General features: G+C 43.7%; 1 protein-coding gene across 1 annotated transcript in view; it reads right to left on the bottom strand.

The window, feature by feature from the left end:
- PKP4 (plakophilin 4) overlaps positions 1 to 24,697 on the bottom strand; it is a 585,731-nt gene that overhangs the window by 196,377 nt on the left and 364,657 nt on the right. The window contains exon 4 of the mRNA XM_082260328.1: positions 12,665 to 12,699. Coding sequence (XP_082116454.1) covers positions 12,665 to 12,699 — 35 coding nt within the window. The remainder of the gene's footprint in view (positions 1 to 12,664; positions 12,700 to 24,697) is intronic.

Below are 24,697 nucleotides of genomic sequence, written 5' to 3' on the forward strand. Positions count from 1 at the left end.
ATGCCCGTATGGGACAGCATAGTGTGCCTTTCGGTAAAGACAAATTTGCAATTTAAATGGAGTGCCATTATTTATTTTTTTGGGCTTTTTCTTTATTTTCACCTAAGTATCCAGCCAAGTCTTATTTTTTTTAATTTCTTTAACAGGCCAAGCTGGTCAGCAAAAGTGGCAGTTAGAGGACTGAGACACACCATTTAAGACACACCATTTAACACCGACAGGGATGCTTACAATAGTCAGCTTTTATACATTTAGGTAAAACCTTTATCCCAAAAGGAAAAAAAAAAAAACAGTTACTGTGACTAATTATATAGGCTTCACTAGAGTTTCACTTTAGTTAGTTGCTTATGTAAATGTCCATATAAATCACTAGTCAATCAAACATTTCTCACCACAGGCTGACATCTCTGCCATCCAAGGGTGGCTACACTGCTTCCTAATAGATAGTGGAGTGAGTGTAGCCACAAGTGTCTTGGGCCTCTTTCACACAGCCAAATTCCTGTGGCAAGAAGCGGCGGATTCTTGTTGCTGGAATGACTGGGTCATGTGATCAGAAGTGGCCCTTCAGCCCATTTAAACTAATGGTGGGCTGAGAGCAGCTGCAGCTGTTTGCTTGTAGCTGCATACAGCGCGGATAACTGCAGTTAGGGACAGATAGAGCCTAATGGCTACAGCTACCATATAAAAGAGACCTTACTAATTTATTAGATGAAAATAAATGGGGGGGGGGGGGGGGGGAGCGGAAGAAAAAAAAATACACCCACATCAAAGGACTGGCAAACTACAATATATAACATTTTTGTTTTTGGGTTCAGCCACGCTTTAATTTAGGATAATTCAATTATAATTATTTTCTGAAAGTTTACAAACCAAATTCCAGTTCAAGTCATGGAAAATATTCTTAAAACAATATACACTGGTGTGTATAATTCTAATTTTTAAATATTTTAAATTGTGATGTATAAATGATTAATTTAAAACATTTTTATCTTTATGTATATAATATATATATATATATATATATATATATATATATATATATATATAGTCCTTAGATAGATGCTAATTTTTTTATGGAGTGCAAAAGAAAACGGTGATAGTCAAAAATATTGACTTAGTGACAGACACACTTGTCACCAAACACAGAGATGTAGCTTGGGCATCAATCAAACCACTACAGAATCTGTTGGCGACAGACGTGATTAGACTACTTAACCTCAACAGCTAAGATGCAGACTTACAATTAAATGTTTTCAAAGGAAGCACAGAAGATTCTGAAATTGAAGCCTATTAAAGGGATCATATGAACTTTTTTAAATTTAAAGGTTGCCTAAAGTGGACCATACACTAGTAGTATTTTGTTAATTTTTGTTTTAAGAATGTTTGCTCAATTTTCTAATGGCTAGTTTGTTTTCGTCTGCAGCAACAATAAAATTTGAAGCAGCAGATTAGAAAATTTATAACAGCAGATGTTGTTTTCGTTCAGGAAACTGCATTCATTATAATATAATAAGGCTCATTTGAAAATCGACTAGTGTATGGACTGTTTAAGATGCAAAGAAAAAAGAAAACTGGATTTTTATCTTACTGTAAAATATTTTTCTCTGATGTTCATTGACAGACACAGCTCCATTCCTTTGACCCTTGGGTTATGCTGCTCTCCATAGGAGTAGGAGGAAACAAAACTTTACTACGCCCCTAGGGCAGTCTTTGGGGGTATACTTTCCACTTTCTGCTATAGGACAAGCAGTGTCAGAAGAATACATAACCCAACCTAACAGAGGGGTGGGTGCTGTATCCATCAATGAACATCAGAGTAAATAGAATTTTTGTAAAATCTTACCGTAAAATTATTTTCTCTGAGTCCTCTGACAGTCGCCGCCCATTCATACAGTCTTCACAATTGGGTACTGGCCTTCTCCACAGGAGCAAGCTAGGCAGTAATTGTTAATACAACAAACATTAACATATAGACACACCCACAGGGGGCCGTCCCTCTGGCCAATATCCTCCAGCCAGTACCACTCTAATCCAGTTATGTAGCAAGCAGTCCATGTAAAACCGTTAACCCCAAAGAGAGGGGCGGGGGCGGCGACTGTCAGAGGACTCAGAGAAAATATTTTTACGGTTAGATTTTACAAAAATTCTTCACGACTGGGACGTCACAAAGCAGTGTAGATGTGAGGGGTGGGAAGAAGCAACTGTAAAATAGGCAATGCAGCACCCAGGTCAGAGAAAAAAACTGAACTGAACCAGTGGGGTAAGTAAAGCTCGTCAGGAGCTAGCCCAGGAAAAAAATCTAATAAACCTCATGACTAAGAGACATTAAAAAAATTAGCAAGTCTCTTTAAACTACTGCCGCACTTAAAGCCTTGCAGCCAAAAGAATGGCCAACACATCAAGTTTGTAAATAAAACAAAAAAAAAAAAAAAAAAAACGGAGACACTAGGTCCCAGCAGGGAAAAATCTAGCCTACTCCTGACGCTAGGCAACAAAGAAGTGGATTAGAGTGGTACTGGCTGGAGGATCTAGGCCAGAGGGACGGCCCCCTGTGGGTGTGTCTATATGTTAAGGTTTGTTGCATTAACAAAATTACTGCCTAGCTTGCTCCTTCGGAGAAGGCCAATACCCAATCGTGAAGACTGTATGAATGGGCAGCGACTGTCAGAGGATGTAAGAGAAAATGATTTTACGGTAAGACAAAAATCGTTCTCTTTTGTTCATTGACGGACACAGCTCCATATCTTCCTTGACCCTTGGGACGTCCCAAAGCAGTGTCAACATGAGGGGTGGGAAAAACACAGCAATGCACATAATTCCCAAAAAGGGGCTAAACCTAGCCAAACAGGTAAACCAGGAGCTGAACCAGGAAATTCTGGAGCTCCCCAAACAGAAATTATACACCCTCAAGAGGTAGGAACCTTTGCAACAGCAGTCTGCAAAACTTTGCGGCCGATCGCAGCATCTGCAGATGCCAGTACATCCACCATGTAAAACTTGGTGAATGTATGCACAGATGACCATGTGGCTGCCTTGCACACCTGAACCACTGACGCCTGATGACAGAAGGCTCAGGAGGCATTAAGCACCTTTGTAGAATGCACCTTAACAGAGAAAGGAGGAGCCTGACCCTTAATGGAACAGGCCTGCACCACCATCTGCTTGATCCATCTGGAAATGGTAGCAGCAGACACGGCCTGCCCCTTACGAGATCCGTCCGTAAGGACAAAGAATCAGTTTTTCTAATCGACTCAGTCGCCGCTAGGTACACCCCCGATTGCCCGAACCACATCCGGGGCACAAGGAAGGCAACACAATGTCTTCATTCAAGTGGAAACCCGGGACGACCTTTGTCTCTGTGAACCACCAGGTAAGGTGACTGACAGGACAACATAGCCAGTTCCGACACCCTGCATGCAGAAGTAATAGCCACCAAAAAAGTTACCTTGTGTGACAGAGTAAGCGGAGGAAGTTCTAGAATACTTTCAAAAGGCAGTCTTTGAAGAACCGACAGTACCAAATTGAGGTCCCACGGAGGTACTGGAGACCTTACCGGAGGAGCCAAGTGGCGAACCCCCTGGGCCAAAGTATGAACCAGAGAATTTGCAGCCAACGACCGTTAGAAAAAAATTGCGAAGGCAGAAATCTGGGCCTTGATGGTACCCAGAGCCAAACCTTTATCTACACCTTGTTGTAGAAATTCCAGCAGACCAGACACCAAAAAGGAACGGGGAGAAACTCCCCGAGACTTACACCAAGAAATGTACGCCCTCCAAACTAGGATAAATCTTCCTGGAAGTAGATTTTCTAGCTTTCAACAGTGTGGGAATCACCAAATTAAACAACCCTTTATCCTGCAGTTCCTGGCTTTCAATAGCCAGGCCGTTCAAGCAGGATGGAAGATCTGCCTTGAGACAAAAGATCTTCTCTGAGAGGGAGTCTCCAAGGAACTTCGACTACCAGCCCCACAAGGCCTGCGTACCAAGACCAGCGAGGCCAGTCTGGAGTCACCAGAATAGAATGACTGGAACCTCTTCTGCCTCGATTCTGTGCAGAAGCCTCAGCAGAAGCTGTAGAGGAGGAAAAGCGAAAATCAGACGATACTGGCCCCAAGGGGCCACCAGAGCGTCGGCCAAAGGATCCCGAGATCTTGCCACAAACCTCTGAACCTTTTAGTTGAGACAAGAGGCCAACAGGTTCACATTCTGAGTCCCCCACCGGAAACACAATTGTTGAAACACTTCCAGGTGAAGGGACTATTCCCTCCGACTCAGGGCCTGCCAACTGAGGTTGTCCGCCTGCCAATTTTCCACCCCTGGAATGTGCACAGCAGAGAAGGCTGGAACCTATCGTTCTGCCCACCTTAGAAAGCCGGCTACTTCCCTGGCCACTAGGGAACTTTTGGTGCCCCCTTGATGATTGATATATGCCACAGCTGTGGCATTGTCCGACTGAATTCTTACCGGACAACCCTGCAGACGATCCGTCTGCAAAGCCTGATCACCCGAATCTCCAGGATATTGATCGGCAGACCGGACTCCTCCAGAGTCCAAACCCATTGAGCCAAATCCGTGCTCAAGACCCCTCCCCACCCGGACAGGGTGCGGTCCGTGGTAACCTCTGTCCAGTACAGGGGGAGAAAGGACATCCCTTGTCAAAGCGCCAGGGAACAGACCCACCAAAGCAAGGACCCACTGGTAACCTGGCTCAACAGGATCAGATTGTCCAGAGATTGGGGATTCTTGTCCCCTTTTGGCAAGAATTTCTTTGAGGCCTGGTATGGAACTGAGGAAATGGAACCGCCTTGAAGATGGAAACTTACATGCAAGTCCTGAGTGACAACCGACAGTTGAATAGGACCCGAATCTCATGCTGCAACTTCAGGACTTTCGCCTCAAAAACACCCTTGCTGAGGCTGAATCCAAGTCAAGCCTAGGTAGTCCAGGTTGTTGGATGGAATCAGAGCTGATTTCTGAAAATTCAGCGTCCAGCCGAACTCTTGCAGAGTTTGCACAGTGATGTCCAGATCGTCTTTTAAGACCGATGGAGACTCTGCTCACAGAAGGAGATCATCCAGGTACCCAAGTACCACGATCCCCCTCTGCCTGAGCAAGGTAAACACCAGGGACAATACCTTTGATGAACACCCAAGGAGCTGAGGCGAGTCCAAAGGGTAATGCCACAAATTGATCCTCTCCCACGGCAAAACCAAGAAAACCATGATGCCCTACATATATTGGTATAGCGTCCTTGATATCGAGAGCGCCCAGAAAAATAGGCAGGAAAAAAATGGAAAAAGGCAGGAAAGGGGAACACCTTAGTCAGCTTGGATGGTCTGCCAAATTTGCACCGGCGCAACAAACGTAGCATCAGCTATGTCCTCCAATTTTAAAGTTTCCCACACTCATACAATCATTGCCTCCACAAGTGCCTTTTCATGCATGGCTGTAGTGGAAGAGTAACCATCCTAACTATCAGAGCACTCAGGGTGCGTGGCCGCATACCCAACGGGTTGACTCGTGTCCGCGTCGGCCAGATCACCTCAGACTCTGAGGAGGCAGGGGATACAGGTGAAGGCAGGGGGGCGCTTCTTGCTAGGCCACTTTTGAAGGGTCATATCAACCTTTGACACAAGTGACTGTAGGACCGCCGTCATAACCGCCAGGCTGAGAGTGGGTCGGGTGGTGATACCTGCTCCAGGGACTCCGGAGGCCACCCTTAATATGCAAAAAAATTGTCACAAAAAACACCCCTCACACCGCTACCGCTGTGGTACTACAAGACCCAGGGCACCAGCGGTGGCAGAAGAGGGAGTTGTATACCGGCAGGGACTCACCACCATCGACTCGCAAGATACAGAGCGCCAAGATGCTTCCCATGCTGCGATCAGAAAGGAAGAGGAATCTCTGCCACTGCCGATAGAGGCCCACCACTACATCACCGCTCAACAGGCTACAAGAAAATGGCCGCTGCAATACGTCAATGGAAAACTCCAAAAACATGTCCACCAGACTACGTAAACACGGCCCCTGAGGCTGCATAACAGACATCCACAACAGAATAGACCTGTAGTCCACCAGGGGGTGTGACTGTGGCGGGTATCAGATCCCTGCCCTTCTCACTAACTCGTGACCAAGGACCAGCAAATCTCACACCCTGCCGTCACTTGCGTAACAATGCCACTCTCAGCTGCACCCTGCACAAAGATTTTCCAACTTGCGGGACCACAATCTAAATGCCAACAGGCTGAGAGCGATTGTCACCAGGCTAATTAAGCAATTAACCCTTTCACAGCCACCACCTCTACGTTATGAGCCCAGAGGACACTCGTAATTTTAGAAATACCAATTTTGACTTTAGAATAATCATCTGTAACAAGCACTGTCACCACAGACAGGAATGTTCAGAGGATTTATTCTATACAGTAGCACTCTTCAAGAGGCAGGTTCATTGTTAATTTGCATTAAGAGCTTAGGGACAAGATTAACACTTTTCGAAATAAAGTTTAATAATAAAAAGGTTAACATTGGTGCTAAAAAAATATTTACAGAAACAAGGTGTTTCAAGGAAATAGAGACACAATTCAGCAATTAGAAAAATAAGGTAGAATTGAGAAATAAGAATACTTGCATTCAATGTCCTTGGGTTATCAATGTTCAGAGTTCAATAGCTGAGCCAGCTGTGATCGGTTCTCAAACTTGATAGATGTTCCTTCTTGATGTTACCATGAGATCTTCTGATAAAGTTTGAGCAAGTTTTTCTCTAGGATCAAAGGGGCATTGAGGGATACCCCTGACCAATTAAAACAGAGGGGCAATGGGCTGTCCTGGGTTTATGACAAATATCAAGACCTCCTTTGTGGACAGAGTTATGGCACTCTCAATATCTCGAAAAATGTAATGGTTACATTCTTTAAACTGCTAGTTTATCATTCAGCATGTCATTTGGCACCAAAAGATACTAAACGCGTATACTTTATCACACATCACTATCTTCTATTCCATATGTGATAGGGTGGTCATGCATGGTCTTAATTCGATCAGTATGACATTTCTCATCCAAATATATACTTACTGTTAATGTGTCCTGTTCCTGTCTGCATTTATGAATTGTGCATTTGTTACATTTTCTAATGAACAGCTTGGCTGCGTGGTATTTATGACACAGCTCTGGTCAGCCTTAATGGATTTGCTCAGTTTTATGACCGGCCTGTTCTGCAAGAACAACATCTGGCCAGGTTTCCTGTCTGTGCTGAGATAACGGTTTGTTTAAAGTCGAAACTCTCTGCATTCCAGGAATTATTTAGCTTGTGGAGGGGGCTGTGTGAGTGAGGGTCTTTTGTAAACTGTCATGGCGTCCTATAAGCAAATTGAACAACATGGCCGCCTCGTTCTGTGTCTAGTACAGGTGATCACTACAGGGGGGCCTCTACAGGGACCCCCACGCAGTCATTCGCTGCAGGATCATCTGAATGTGAGCCGACGGCTCGCTGCCACCCCCCTCCAGCCCATCACCATATGACACCCCATACATCACAACAGCCCATGTACCCCAAAGGGGGACCCCGCTACTGAGGGGGAGGAACCATGAGGGAAGGACACAGAAGGGGCCTACCGACCCGAGGGAATGGCTCGCATCCACCCCAATATTTCCCCAGAGGAGAGTGGTGGGGGGATCTACTTACCACTCCTGGGAACCGAGCTGGCACCACTCCTGGCAGTCCACCGCACCATCTTGGAATGGGGGTGCTGTGGGCCAGAGGTACACTGCGACTCTGGCCGTGACCAACGTTGTGACCAGATCTAGGCGTCCTCGTGAGGCAATTCACTCGCCAGCCAGACCCCGTACAGTGGGGCTATGACACGGCCAACCTAGGACTGGGAAGACCGCAAGAATCTAGGATATCCAGTGCGTCACCCAGTCTGGCAGTTGATTGTAGTTCTCACTGGAACTGACTTGATTATAGTTCTCAGAGGAACAAAAAATAACGAAGAAAAAAAATTACCTGTAAAAGGGAAAAAATGCTAGGACCAGAGATCCCAGCAGAGAACCAGGTCCTTACTCTTGACTGGACAGAAAAAAAAACTGGAGTCCTATAGCAGAAATTGGAAAGTATACTCCCTAGGACTGCCCTAGGGGCATAGTCAAGTTCTGTTTCTGCCTAGTCCAACTCCTATGGAGAGCAGCATAACCCAAGGGTCAAAGAAGATATGGAGCTGTGTCCGCCAATGAACGAAAGAGAAATCAGAAATTTTTTTGAGCACAAGTAAAAGGAAAGAAAAAAAAACCCCAAAAAACGTGGCTTAAACAGCTTCCATCACATACCAGTTCTCATACATAAGAAACAGTGTTTGTATACATTGTGTACACAGAACATACTTTTGTTTACTTTCTGCCTGAATGTTAAAAGAGAAGTTATCCTTTCTGAACATGTTATACTATGGGTATTCGTGTGTAACATGTTCAGCAACCATCCTCTGCACCCCCTACTATTGCTGACCCCCTTCTGAAAATGTAAAGCCAGGTAAAAACTGCAAGGTTTTTCTTTTATTCATTTAACCCAAACAAAAAAATTTAATAAAAAAAAAAAAAAAAGAAGTACTAACACAAGCGATGTTGGTGCAGTGGTTTCCGCTCCTGTGCTATTAAATTTTGATAGAGGGATTCAGCTGGCTCCTCATGAAATGGCCGATTTTCGGACAGTGTGTACACAAGCTATGGTTGCTGCGCTGTCCTTACAATTAACAGTTTATGGTCTACTGAACAAGGAGACATTGGTGGAAGTGGCAGCAGAGGAGAATTGGGAACGGCCATAGACTACCAAGGAGCATTGATCCATTAATACCTTGAGGAGAAGAGGGAATTCTCTTCCAGCCAGAAATACCCAAGGTCCTTGGTGCATCTGGTAAGAGGCTTGCCCCCCCCCTTCGACCAGGAAGGTGTGGGAATATATTTGCTTTTTACTCTCCCCAGCATATGATTTTTTTTTTTTACTGGATCTGGCTACCTATATGCCCCTTTACACTGTTTTTCTGGTAAGAAGCTCATCTTCACAGGTGGTGGGACACTCCACATGTTCAGTTGTCCTTTGATCATCACTTCGACGATACCGGTGTTATCTGCTTTTCTTATCACGGACACTTATATTTGGACTATTTGTCATTTGATTTTTTGCACTTTCACTATTTTTGGTGCATTTTGTATTGCGGTACACTTTTGTGCCAAATTTATCACAGCATTGTATATTTCATTTGGTCTTTGAATTTTATATGAAGTGTTGTATGTTTATACACTATGTTCAATCATTCACTTTAGGAGAGACACAGATCACATTGTTCACTTCTTCTCATTATTTCATTTATTCATTCTTTGGTGTTTTCATTCTGCTGAACACCCATACGCTTGTTTAGCACACCTGATATTTTTTATTTACACGTTTACCACATTTGGATCTATGGTTGCAGCTTTACACAGTTCCTAATCGGCGCACCTTTCACACCCCACCTACTGAACAAGTATGCCAACTGGGAAAATAAGTAATAACAGTGATTTCAGGATTAGGCTGACCATATACGCATAGATTTCTCTATCCACACGAAGCGTGAATCTCTGCTATAGGCTATCATATGCAGACAGCCATGGAACTACAGTTGCTTGAACACCCACATAGTGGCTGCATTTATGTGGATGCAGTCATTGTTCAGCTGACAATTTTCCCATCTGGATCTTTCGATTTTTCAATTGCAGTTTGTCGAGCCAGGTGGTGCCGGCGGTTATCCACAGCGCACATATCCTGTTGCACCTGCCAACCAGGTTGGCCGATTTGAGACATGTATCATTGAGGAAAACTTTGTTCTGTTTTGGATAAATTAGGGGACAGTTCTGTACTTAATTCTTATAATTCCTCTCCCTGTTCATACTAGTGCAATTCAAGAATAAAGCATATATTGCAAGCACACCATGAATCTTCATTTAGCATCTAAAAAGTTTATTAAAGTGATAACTTTATAGAAAATCGTTACAAGACCCTTCTTTAGGCATCATCCATGGTTTGCTGGTGATATATGCTTTATTCTTGTGGCGATACCGGTTGCCAGTTTGCTATTGCTACAGCACCAATTTGTCTCAAGCTCTTTCCAGGAACGTGTGCACTGGGGCAATTCATTCTCAGTTCCTCCCAATCACCAGAACAGAAGATGATGGTAAATATAACATTTTACAGCTGTCACCTACACAGAAGGTAAGGTGAAATCTTGAAATTTGGAAAATGTTCCAGTGACAGCTAAGAGGAGAGTTTCACTTGCTTCTTATGGTGTTTCTGAGATAGCAAGTTTAATAGCAAATATCCCAAACAGGCACTTATATGGCACAATAAACCCCTGAGAGTTAAACTAGAACAACTTTAAAGACCAAAAGAGCGTAGCGGTCTGGCATTAACCAATCCTTGGCTATATTAGTTGGCTGCTCAGTTACAACATATTGCTAGAGCCATGTCCCAGACCAATGACAACTCTGATGCAACTGCTCATATTTTACGCTAGGTGACAGGGGTGAAGGATGTCGTAATGGGACTGGAGGCCATATCCTTCAGTAAATCTAATAAACTTTTCCCCACCTACATCCTCATGCAGAAGTTACGGGTTTCACTAAATCTAGCCCAATTTGGGATAACGCGTATTATGGGGAGTTGAAGTCGCTGCAATATGGGGCTAAATTGCAACAATAGGGCATTACGTTCTTATCCCATATCTTTGAAAATGGCAAATTGTGCTCCTTCCCCAATTTGCAGTCTAAACTTAAGTTTCCACAGGCTATGTATTTTTATTACATTCAGCTCCAACACATGGTTAAGGCGCAGACTGGCTCGGAACCTTGGATACAGTCTCCAACCCCTATATTTATTTAGGTCTGAGGTGGAAATCTATAAGGGTTTCATATCGCGAATCTATTATATGTTACTGCTTGTTTTTTTGAAGGATTTTCCTTCAAGGGCAGAGGCCAGATGGGAACATGATGGGGGGGGGCATTCGAGAAGGAACAATGGGAGGAGGCTCTACAGGCTGTACAATTGTGCTCAGTTAACGTTACTAAAAGATTGTTATCGTTGATTATCACAGTATCCTTCTCAGGGCTCATCTCACCCCAGCAAGACTCTTTAAAACGCGCGTACGGGAGGACCCTACATGTTCCAGATGCTCTAGAGATCATGCTGACCTCATCCGCTTATTATGAAGATGCCCCAAGTTACACCTGTACTGGAGGAAAGTCCTAGATACCCAAGGTAGGGTGTTTCAAGTCACACTTAACCGATACCCTAAACCCTGTCTACTGGGTGTTTTGGACGACCTGCCAGTAGAGGTTACCAACAGGCATTAGCCCCTGCTTTATTTTAGGCCAGGAAACTAATCCTCCGACATTGGAAGTCAGGTGACTCTTCCTCAATGGAAAGATTGGGTTATGGCAATGAGTGACACACTACCCTTAGAAAAATATATCTTCCAGCATAGGGGGCGCCCAAACATATTTCAATCGCTTTATTCTCCTTGGTTATAGGCACATCTGGTTTGTGCTTGTCGATTTAATTTTAGACAGAAATTTGTGAATGTAGTTTTATGTGTGGTGTAATTATGAGTGTAACAAAAGCTGGGCATGTATAAACTGGTACCTAAAGTAGGCGGAATTGTTGAAAGGATACAGAAGGGTCACAGCTGGAATGTTGTACTGTGATGGCTTTACATATGCTGTATCTTCTCTGATGTGCATATCTGCTTTTTGTATGTTAACTTTCTCAATAAAAGACTTAGTTAAAAAATAAAATATCCGAAACCGGACACGGAGCAAAAACAAAAAAAAATAAAAATACCCTAAAAGGTGTTCTAACATTTTCCCTGCTCTATCTAAAGCAACTGGGCCATAATGACAGCCAAGAAACTAGCACTTTCACAAAGTGAGGTCAGCAATTACAATCTCCTAAGGCAGCCTATAGATTAGCCTTTTTTTGTTCAACCAGTGAGTTGAATGGGAAAAAAAAATGACCAAATTCCTCCATTCACACACTTAATGTGGATGGGGGAATCCTTCCCACTGTGCTATCGTATTCCGAGTAGAGAGTTCCCCGCTGCCAGATAACACGGATTAGCACTGCTGGCTATAGATGGTGGTACTGATCGAGCAGGGAAAATCTAACAGGGCGATTGTATAGAAGTCAAATCACAGCCCATACACAGGTCGAAAAATTTGAATGGTCCCTGCTAAATCAAATTTTGACCTATGTATAGTCGGCTTTTCTTGTCTTAGCACAACAAGAAGACATTTGCCTTTCTGCAGCCAGCTGTATACTAAAGAAAAATAGTTTGTTATGTTTCAGTGGGTACCATTACTGTACAAAGGAGACTTTGCTTAGAACATGGCAGACTGATTTATTACAGACATTGCAGTCACATGCTTAACTCAGCTCCAGCATCCATCATATAAATCTGTTTTACGATGAGGACAGTAAGGACAGGAAGTGCACAGTCCATCTACATATACCAAACTTCATATATTTTGTGTTTATTACTATTAAGCATTGAAACATTCATTTTCCTTTAAGCTAGGTCATAAAAACAGGAGAAAAAAAAAGATGAAACAACTTTCAAATATTATAGGATTAGCTTTTCCATACCTGCTGGTCTCCAGGGAAATGACTTTTCGGTAGAGCTGAAAGGGAAGAGAGAAAAGACTTAATGAAAACTTTAACTACTGTGCATTGCCCTCCTGTGCACAGCAACAAGAAAATGAAGCTGGGAAGAGGGGGGCAGGTACAAAATCATACAGAAAAATATCATGCCACCGATTAATAAAACTTGGAGAAACAGAATGATGCAGTGGCAACCAAACATAATCCTTCATAAAATTTTTAGTTTGGAGTAGAGAACAGAACTACAACTTACAATTGGCTTTAACTCACTGCTAAGTTAAGTGTATTTTTTTGAATGTTGACCTAATATGTACAGGTTTGTCTAACCCCGTTTACATTGTAGATATACTGTAGCCTGGAATATACATTGTAGATATACTGTAGCCTGGAATATACAGAACTTGTCAACATTTTGCTGCTTCTCTTTTACAGACATCAGAACAGAAAAGTAAAGATAGTCCTATACAGCTTGATTTTCTCTCGCTCAGCTAGTGGAGGCAAGCCTCAAGTCACGGGAATGAACAAACCAAGCTCTCCATATGGGAAGTAGGTTCACTTTTTTATGCTAGAGCTGTGCGGTAATAATGGGCAGAGGTCTGCAGTCCACTAAACAGACTTATACTGAAGAGGAAGGGACCTTATTAAGAACCAGTTATCTAAAAGTGAAGTTGTCCTTTATGTTGCTTATTAAAAAAGGTGCAGTTTGTTAATCAAACTTTTTGGTGCAGTTTGAATAGGGTCCCTCCTATCCCACAACTGCCTTGTTGCCACTTGAAATTAATAAATATTGCAGGAACCGTGTCAAATGCAAAGTGGAAACAGTGGGTGTGAGGAGAATCTATTTCAAGAGACAGAAAAAATTCAGGGGATGGGAAATTAGAAGTGTCAGTCTAGCAAGACATTCAGAGATGCCTAAAACAGCAGTTGGATGCAGGTTGTTCCAGCTTTAAATATACTGAAATTTTAAGATCACTATTCCAATACAAGGTGACACAAAATGTACAAAACTAGATAGCAGTTCCAAGTGATTTTTTTTTTTTTTTGGTAATATTTACATTTTAATTTTATTTTTCCCATAAAGAAGCAAAACATCCACTTTATCAAATTATACATAATCAATACATACACAAAGCTGCCACTTTCCCCATCCCCTCCCCCCTCTTCATCCCTCCCCTGGGCCACTCCTCCCCTCTACTCCACATCTCCAATCCTCCCCCTCTCAATTACTCTGTCCATTTCTCCATGCAATTTTTAGGTTTTTTTTAAACTCAATCCATTTTTCCCATATATTATTAAATTTTTCGATATGACCCTCATCTCTACTGCACAGATATTCAATTTTGGATATGTAATCTATTCTTTCGTACCACCCCATTATGGAGGGTTTACCTGGGTCTAACCATTTCTTTGGAATTAGTCCTTTTGCTGCATTTAGCACATGTGGAACCAACGCTTTGCTATATTGTTTTGGTGTACTTTTTGCAATATGGAATAAACATGTCCGTGGGTCATTTGGCATTTCTTCTCCTGTTATCTCCTTAATATAATAATATTGTTTATCCTCCCAGTGTTCCTTCATTTTTATGCACTCCCACCAGATATGTTCTATGGTACCATTCTGGTTACATCCTCTCCAACATAAGGGGGAGGTGCTTTGTTGGTATTTTTGGGCTCTCTCAGGTGTTATATACCCCCTTGCTAGACATTTATAGTTAATTTCTATTGTGTTTATAATCGGTCGCGTTCTCATATGCAGATCTCAGTACATTTGCTATTTGTTGCCCGCCTAACCTAATACCCAGCTCCTCTTCCAATTTCTTAATGAATATGGGCGTGTCCTGCCCCCCCCCCCATTTCCGTAATTATTCTATATATGCGAGATGTTCCATGTTTTATAATTTTCTGTGCATTACATAATCAATCAATTGAGTTTAAATTTTCCTCTGATCTAATTGGCTGTGTCAATGTTGTCACAAAGTGGTTTACCTGTAAATAACAACTACATTCTTCTTAAACTTTGTCAGTTCACCTTTGTGCTTTAATTCCTGAAGTGAACATATTTTACCTTCCCTTACTATATCCTTTAATTGTATATTTCCTAACCGATTTCCAAATAAATCCCCTTTACCTGGTAAAAAAAAAAAATTGTCCGTTAGTGCAAATAGTGGCGAATTGTATTTCCATTTTGCTGGTTTGTAAATTAAATCCCAATCTACTTTCCAAAAAGGGGTCATTTGGGGGGTATTTGTACTGTCCTGACATTTCAGGGCCTCAAGAAAGGAGATAGGCCGTCCGTACATCAGGTGTGATTAGGTGTGATCAATTTTCAATGATTCGCACCATAGCTTGTAGACTCTATAACTTTCACACAGACTAAATAATAACCACTAATTTTAGTTATTTTTACTAAAGATATGTAGTAGCATACATTTTGGCCCAAATTTATGAAAAAAAATTAATTATTTGCAAAATTTTATACTAGAAACTAAAACAAATTTTTTTTTTCCAAAATTGTCGCTTTTTTCACTTATATCACAAAAAATAAAAAACCCAGTGGTGATTAAATACTACCAAAAGAAAGCTCTATTTCTGTGAAAAAAATTATAAAATTTGATTGGGTACAGCGTTGCATGACTAAGTAATTATCATTCAAAGTGTGAGCGCTGAAAGCTGAAAATTAGTCTGGGCAGGAGGGGGTTTAACGGCTCTATATGGAAGTGGTTAAAGAAAAAAAAAATATTCTACTCCCAATTCTTGCTCATTGACTAAAACCAATACTGACTGCTAAAATAAATACCTTTGAACAGGTTTAGGCTTCCTCTGAGCACAGGTTGGCCAATGCTCTCTAGTGAATGGGGGAGCAAGGAAGTACTGCGTTAACTAATAAAGTGAAAAAGCAGCTAGCACCAATCACTAGACAAAAAAGTGACCAATAATACAAATACAAAAAGAAATGTGCAGCGCTAATAAATATGTATAAACAAAATTTGTCATTTTTGAATATTGACAGTTTTTTAAATTCGGTGCCTTTAGCCGCCGAGTAACCTGGCCGTGACATCACGTCGCTTCCGGGTCACATCGGAGACCCGATCAAAGTTGACCTCGGCTTTGTTCGGTACTCCAAACAGCCGGTGGATGTGCCGGGTGGATGTGGTACGGGAGACCCCGGCAGAGCCGCAGAAGGCAGCAGGGGGGGGGGGGGAAGGGGAGCGGAGAGTCTCCTGCCTCTCACTGGGATAACTGCCGAGCGGCTCCCGAGCTGCATCGGCTATCACCACCTGAAAGCTGACTGCCTGGTCTAAAAAATGGTATTGGGTTGATGCCTCTAGCTGCAGACATCATCCCAGTACACCCACTTTTCTGAGCCAACGCAAGGCTACGTCAATTTGTGGGAAGTGGTTAAACAAAAGAAAAAAAAAAAGTGGCTCCACCTACCCAGCCACATCATTCATTCACAGAAGTTTGTGAATGGAAAACTACAAGTACAGCCTTTGCAGCTGTCAGCTTGTAGTTCTCAATTGAACTACCACTGAATTATTGAGCGATCTGATAGTTTACTGTCTCCTCCTGTCAGTGTTGATCTGCCTGCATGGCACCTGCAGTCTGCTGATAGCGGGTACAAAGCTTAATGCGGATAAAAAAAAATGTAGATTTTTTTTTTAACCTGCACAAAGATGAGCATTTAAAAAGTGTGTTCTCATCCTTTAACTAAATCTTGGTCACAATTTCTGAGGAGCTGGGTAGTAAGTAGTTAAAACCATCAAACACATTAAGAATACAGCCGGCTTCAAAATAGATGTATAGTTTCATCTCGAAAAGAAGTGTCTACTTCTCCCACCCTTCCCTCTTTTGTAGTCCTACATTTATCTCCAAATACAAGTGCTCTATAATACTTTTGGATGGAGATATTTTGTAAATACAGAGCTTCTACACAAGTTTTAAACATTGACAGAGAAAAAACGTATTCTAAGAGAATGTTTTATTGGTTCATTCAAAATACATTCATTCTTTTTACTGACAGATTAAAGTGTTTGCAGTATTCAGCCTCGTTCTGCATAGAATTTGCCTGAAACCAACAAATCTCTGATATTCTAACTTAAAATATAAAGCCGGAGATCCATGTTCTGAGAGAAAATGCTTAAAACATCCCCCTCCCCATTCACACCATCCCAGGCAGCAAGGAATAAAAGATACTGATCCATCAATAAAAATTCCAGTCACCAAGTTACTTCCTCACTGAGATTAAACATTAAACCCACGCACAATAGGCGTTTGTGCCTGCTAGGTTTGCCAAGGGACATTCGCCTTATTCTCATGCCAATAAAATGACTTGTTCAGGGCTGGCACTATTTCCTTAGAGAGGTCTGGGCATGGGGTTCAGGACCATATTCTCTGGTGTGACCGGAGATCGTCTTCAGGCCTAAAAAAAATTTTTCTAGTGGAAACATAGGGTACGGTTTTAAAGTGCCGTTGGGGGGAATAAAATCATTACATGTCTGTAATATGTGAAGATTTCCCCAATGTTCAATTTCAATAAAATACCCACAAGGTGTTGCTTCTGCTTTTTATCCTGTTTTAAATGGACATTCCGATCGGGTTTGCCTGTCAGTTTTCAGGTGGACCGGATTGGAACCTCTATTCTTCTCTATGGAGCGGAGAATGTCAGTGGACAGCCCCTGACATCCACTTCGCTAAAAACAGACAGACAGATCCGGTGGATAGAATTGGATGAAAGTTGGATTAACATGGACAGGCCGCCCCTTTCCATCTAACTGCCCTAGAGAACAGCGGCTGTGTCCGCTCTGCATCAGATGAACGGACACAGACCTGTCATGCGCCTGCTCAGCGGGGATCAGCAGAGAGATCCCTTGCTGGGTGGATCTGCTGCCAGGCCCCACGTGAAAGGGGCCTTAGAGAAAAGTCTGTTTTTCTGACAGCATTTGGAACATGTTATTTAACTACCCCATTAACTGTAAAGATGTAAATACTCAGTTACTTGTAGTGTACACAAAAAGCACCCTATTAGGATATGGTAAATGGACTGCTCAAAAAAAAAAAAAATTAAAAGGAACACTTTGAAAACACATCGGATCTCAATGCGGAAAAATCTCATTCTGGATATCTATACTGATATGGACTGGGTAAAGTGTTAGGAACGAAAGGATGCCAAAGCATTAGATAGAAATGGAAATGATCAACCTACAGAAGGCTAAATTCAAAGATACCCCCAAAATCATAATGAAAAAATAATGCAGCAGGCTAGTCCATTTTGCTGAAATTTCAAAGTAGTACTCAGTTTGTATGGCCCCCACGTGCTTGTATGCATGCCTGACAACATCAAGGCATGATCCTAATGAGATGAAGAATAGTGTCAATCCATGGTTGCAGGAAAGAAAAATCGCTCTGCCTATGGCCGGCCTTACTCTACCTTTTCTAAAGCAAACTGGCTACTTTGTCCACAATAGAAGCTGTACATATTAAATTCTTATGGAGGCTTTTATCTTTATTGTACCCTTAGTCATTGTCCCTTTTGTTTTTGGATATCCGTGTTTCAAAAACCACTCCACCAAACACCAATTTTGCATTGGCTTTGTTATTGTCTTTATTTTCCCTTTTTTGGGACATTATTGTGTACACTATATATTTCCTTGTGTGTTCTTAAACACTATTTGTTATAACAAAATATATCAAATTACAAAAAAACCCTGTACATTTTAATGACATTTCCCATATGCAGCTAAAGAAATAAAAAATTCTCTTGCGAGTTCCCTTATAATTAAACTACCAGTGTCTGTTCTTAGACGTTAGTTTTCTGACAAACATGTGACCATATGATGAGCAGTGCTGGAAAACACCATATGTAGCAAGGTTCCATTATGGGAATTTGTGCTCGAGAACAAGGGCAGAGGGAAATAAGATCATTGATTTTATTTCTGCTTCTGTTTTCTCCTGTACAAGGGGGCACGCAGGACAAGCGACCTCATTTACTGATAAGCAACTGCTCCTTGCATCAGTCAAGTGACAAAATTGCTTAGCTCGGCTCTCTCTCTAAGAGCCAATGCACCAGCTAATATCTCTCAGCGTAAAAGTGGGCAGCCAAGGGAATGTTTTAATAATAAATTATTATTGATAAAATAAGATTGCGTAATAGATTTTTATAAATCATCTTGTTTTCATAAAACGAATGCTTCTCCCACCATGAAATAAACTTGATTCTATTAAAGGAGCAACACCTATCTTCAATTTGTCTTGAACATAAATGTCAGTCTTTCAAATACTTTCATACTAATATGAGATTGAAATATCAATAGAAAATGATAAGATTGCCAAAGAGGACCGTGAAACCAGGCCCCTGGAGGCTGTGCTAGAAATGCAGAAGAAAAATTGGATTTTTGCCTTACTGTAAAATCAATTTCTCTGATGTTCATTGACAGACACAGCTCCTGTCATTCTTGACCATTGGGCTATGCTGCCCCCTACAGGAGGAGGACACTAGGAAGAAAAAACTTCTGGCTACACCCATGGGCAGTCTTAGAGGGGGTATACTTCCTCTTCCTGCTATAGTCACTCAGTTTTGATACAATCAATGTCAGGAGAATTATAATTCCACACATGGGTGGGGACTGTGTCCGTCAAACATCAGAGAAATAGATTTTACGGTAAGTAAAAATTCTCTATTTTCATTTTCGTTCATGGAAGAACACAGCTCCTGACATTCTTGATCATTGGGATGTCAAAACAACTGGAGCCCACCTGAAAAAAAGAAAAAATACACCCTCTAAGAGAATCAGGTCCTCTTAAACAGCAGCCTGCAAAACCTTACGGACAAAGGAAGCATCTGCAGATGCCAACACATCCACTTTATAAAACTTTGTATAAGTGTGCACTGACGACCAGGTGGCCGCCTCGCAAACCTGCGTCACTGACGCCTGATGATGGAAAACCCAGGAGACATTAGGCACCCTAGTAGAGTTCGCCTTGACAGGGAAAGGAGGAACCTGAACCACCGACTGTCTGATCCATCTGGAAATGGTCGCAGAGGAAGCAGACAACCCTTTGCGAAGTCCATCCGTGAGCACAAAGTCTGACTTCCTGAAAGGCTCCATAGCTGCCAGGTAAACCCAAATAGCCCGGACCACATCCAAGGCATGCAAGGCAAATTTCCTTCAGATTTTCAGACCTGGGACACAGGGAATGCAACACAATGTCGTCATTTAAATGAAAGTCAGAGAGCACCTTGGGAGGGAATGATGGACAGGGGTAAAGCACCACCTTATCCTTGTTCATCGCCAGATAAGGTGAATAAAAGGATAACACCGCCAGTTCCGACACCCATTGCGCAAAGGTGATAGCCACCAAAGAGGCCACCTTCTGGGACAGCGTAAGCAGGAGAATCTCCCTAATATTTTCAAACTGAGGTTTCTGTAGAGCTGAAAGCACCAAATTAAGATCCCAAGGCGGCAACAGAGCCCACACTGGAGGAACCAAATGACTGACACCCTGAAGAAAAGTACGCACCAGGGAGTGTATGGCCAAAGGTTTCTGGAATAAGACCGCCAAGCCCGATATCTGGCCCTTGATGGTATTTAAGGCAAATAGGAAGGATTTGCCCATTCGAAGCGCTTGAGAATGAAGCCACCATAATCGGGGATTCTTTCTTTGCCCGGCTGGATCAGATTGTCCAGAGACTACGGAGTCTTGTCCCATTTAGCCAGACTCTCCCTTTGCAGGGACCTCATTTGGAACTGTGGAAACGGAACCGCCTCAAAAAGGTAGACACCATTAGGCCCAGCACCCGCATGCAAGTCCGGAGGGATGACCATCTTTAGGACAGCAGGAAACGAATCACAGCCTGCAGTTTCTGGAGTTTGTCCAGAGGAAGGAGCACTCTGGCTAAGGCTGAGTCCAGAGTCAGACCCAGATAGTCCGGCTTTGTGGACGGAATAGAGCAGACTTCTGAAAATTCAGAATCCAGCCAAACTCCCTTCACAGTTCGTATGGCAATTTCCAGGTTTTCCACCAGAGCAGTAGAAGACTCCGCTCGCAGAAGGAGGTCGTCCAAGTAGCCCAGTACCACGATCCCCCATTGGCGTAACAATGCTAGCATCGGGGCTAACACTTTTGTGAAGATCCGAGAAGCAGAGGTGAGACCAAAAGGGTAACAACACAAACTGATAATGCTCCTCTCCCACGGCAAAGTGGAGAAAGCGCTGGTGACCGGCATATATTGGAATTTGAAGGTAAGCATCCATGATGTCGATAGAGGCAAAAAAAATAAAAAACCCCCCTGATGCAGGGGTGCCACTACTGTGCGAATAGATTCCATCCTGAACTTCTGCACCAACACAAAGCATGTCAGTGCCTTGAGGTCTAGGATTAAATGCACCTTTTCTTCCTTCCTGGGAACTGTAAACAGGTTTGAGTGAAAACCCTGAAAACCTTCTGATGTTGGAATCGGGACAATTACCCTTTGAAGTAACAGGTCTTATACCGCCCCAAACAGACCCTGTAAGCAGTCCAGGGACAGACGCAAGTTGGAAGGAAAGAACCTTGCCGGGGTAAGAGCGAAACTGAATGTTGTAGCCGGAACGTATGACGACGTGGACCCACTTGTCTTGTACCAGGGAAGTCCACGGGTCCGGAAACCAGCGAAGACGTCCCCCCCACCCCGATACGGGTGATGGCGCACCTTCATGCTAAAGGAGAATTGTCCATGGGTCTGGATAAACCGGCTCTAGACTTGCTAGACCAAGTTCAATTGGATCCACCAGAGGAGGCCCTAAACGACTTTGATCCCGTCCTTGCCTTTAGTAGCCTGTGGAAGAAAGGTACACTTAGCCCCCTGAGGCCCCTAATGATGCCAGGGTAGCTCCAAACAGGCGATGTCCTTGAAAAGGAAGATCAGTCAAGGCCTTCTTAGAAGTCTAGTCCGCAGACCAGCATTTGAACCGAAAAAATTGCAGAAGGACCACTGCTGAAACAGAGAGCCTAGCGACTAGGGGAGCCGCATCCAAAGAAGCATCACAGGTAAACTGAGCCCCTGGACCAACTGGTCCGCCAGGGAGCTGCTCCCTCTCCAGGTCACGGCGTAAAAGCCTTTTGACACCAGTGCGATGGTAAATACCGGCCTCAGTGCCAAACCAGCCAGGGTGTACATATTGCGGCCCACAGCCTCCGCCTGTCAGCCAGGGTTTTAAAGGCCGGGGACTCTTCAACCGGAATCATAGTTGCTTTGTTCAATCTGGAGACCGAAGGGTCCACCACCGGGTGGGAACAGTCCAATTTTTAAGAAGGGACTATATGAGAGAGACCACAAGGGACTGTTTTGGTTGTTTCCACTCTTTAGCGACAATTCTGTCAAAATAGGCGGGGTAAGTTAACACCTTTGCAGCTCTGGATGGCTTGTGAGTGCCAAAGGGAACCAACGCCTCCTTTGCAGCCTTAGCTACGTCCATTTTTAAGGCCGCGTGGTCGCAGACCCAGCAGTGTCTCCCACGTTCCTGGCGGCTGAATCAAATTCAGATCTGAGTAGACTGATGAGGCAGGGGAAGGCAGGGGGTGCTTTTGGCTAGCCCATCGCCCAAAAACCACCTCCACCCGGTACACAAAGGACTCCAGGACTGCCGTCAGTGCATCGATGAATGGTTGGCACCCGGAGGGCCCCCAGCCTCAGCGGTGATCAGGTGGGGAAATGTGCTCCAAAGACTCCATGAGTCAATAGGGATACCCCACAAGAAAAGGTGTAAAAAAAACTGCTAAGGGACACCCCCACCACTCCGACAGCACCACTCGGTCGCCAGTAATTGAGCACCAAATCGATCCTCAGCAGAGAGGGAGAGGACCCCACCAGACTCACCACCCAGCATAAACAGGCACCTGCAGCCACCAGGATAAACTGCACTCTGTGGGCAGCGATCAGGAAGTGAAAAGATCCAGCACCAGGAGATGAGGAGGGGCTGCCACCGCCAAAATGACCACACACAGGGCTCCACTGTCATGGCCTCGCTATTTTCAATAGCAAAGCACCACAAAATGGCCAGACTACACAAACATGGCCACCGTGCATTGAGCACACAGGCTACAACAAAATGGCGGCACCATGAGGCACCCTTAGGCCTCAGAAAACAGGACAGGCAGGAAGGGGAGCCCCTACTGGGTACAGCCCCCCCTCCCCATAGTGGATCGCCCGGTCGCCTGCGGCGCCCCCCCATCGCCAGCACAACACCCTGCCCCCACCCCAGGCGGTGAACCAGGCCATCCCACAGTCCCAGTGTCAGGGAGGGGGGAAGGGAGCAATATGGCCCACAGGAACCACCAGACCAATGAGGGGAAGGAGAGGAAACCAGGGGTCCGAACCGTCCCATGGAGGGGTCCACATCAACCCCAAAATACTGCAGGGGAGAGGGGGGGGGGTCACCTACCATATTAGGAACCAGGCGGGCACCGCTCCAGACAGAACCTCCTCTCTATTGAAATTGGGGGGGGGGGGCTGTCAGCCAGGAGGAATGCTGCCAGTCCCCGTCCAATGGGGCTATGTCACAGCCGACCTAGTGCGGAGCGGAGGTCTACGAGCGTGCGCTGACCAGACTGGGGTGACCGCTGGATCTAGAGTATTCAGCCCGTTTCCTAGTCCACCAGTTGATTGTAGATCTCACAGGGAAAAAAAATTTCTATCTAAAAAGAAAAAAAGGGCAGGATCAGAGATCCCAGCAAGGAACTAGGTCCTTACCCCCGACTAGGCAGAAAAAAACTGAGTACCTATAGCAGAGAGAGGGAGTATACCCCCTGAACTGCCCATAGGCGCGTAGCCAGACTTGGTTTGCGCCTAGTGTCCTACTCCTGTAGGGGGCCGTGTATAACCCAATGGTTAGTAAGATCAGGAGCTGTGTCAGTCAATGAACGAAAGACAAATGCTTGAATATTTAAAGGTAAATGCCACTTCATACCAGGTTATCCTCAAATACAAACATGCCAAAACAAATACATCCTAATGTAAATCAGCCTCTTAACCTTTTTAACCACTTGACCTGCGGAAGATTCACCGCCCTTCGTGACCAGGCCATTTTTTGCGAAATGACACTGCGTTACTTTAAATGACAATTGCGTGGTTGTGCGACGATGTACCCAAAAAAATGTATGTTCTTTTTATCCCACAAATAGAGATTTCTTTTGGTTGTATTTGATCACCTCTGCATTTTTATTTTTTGCGCTATAAACAAAAAAGGACTGACAATTTTGAAAAAATGTTTTACTTTCTGCTATAAAACATATCCAAAAAAAGAATGTAAAGAAAAATCTAATTTCTTCATCAACTGAGGCCAATATGTAATCTGCTACATATTTTTGTTAAGAAAATCCCGACAAGCGTATATTGAGTGGTTTGTGCAAAGGTTATAGTGTCTACAAACTATGGGATATACTTACGAAATTAAAAAAATGTTTTTTACTGGTAATGGTGGCGATCAGAGACTTATAGCAGACTTGCTGTGAAGAAGGGGCGCGGCTGCCCTCCCCCAGGCAGCAAGCACACTCGGAAACGCGTTGTATGCAGATGACATCATCCAGGTTCGACTATCCACCAAGCCTCGCTGTCAAGCAAATACACCGAGCCTACTTCCTGGTTCTAACCTTGCCGTACAAGCCGGCCACGGCGAAAGGATTGTCCAGCAGGATGGATGTCCATGACCGGATGATGTACACTTCTCCACACTGGAACCATGTTTTATGGGCATGAATATATGCTTACTAACGTGAGTGCATAATTTTATTCATTAAACCTTTTGCATAAAGTCTACACTTAGAGGCGCCTCTGTCTGTCTTTGTTATAGCAGGACTGCGCTACTGCGGTGGACAAATTGGACACTGACACTTTTTGGGGACCAGTGACACTAATACAGTGATCAGTGCTAACAAATTTGCATTGTCACTGTACTAATGACACTAGCTGGAAAGGGGTTAACATCAGGGGCGATCAAAGGGATAATTGTGTGCCTAGCCAGTGCTTGTGTACTGTGTGGG

The sequence above is a fragment of the Pelophylax lessonae genome (assembly GCF_965119305.1).
Source record: "Pelophylax lessonae genome assembly, chromosome: 6".
In the NCBI taxonomy this organism is placed as follows: domain Eukaryota; kingdom Metazoa; phylum Chordata; class Amphibia; order Anura; family Ranidae; genus Pelophylax; species Pelophylax lessonae.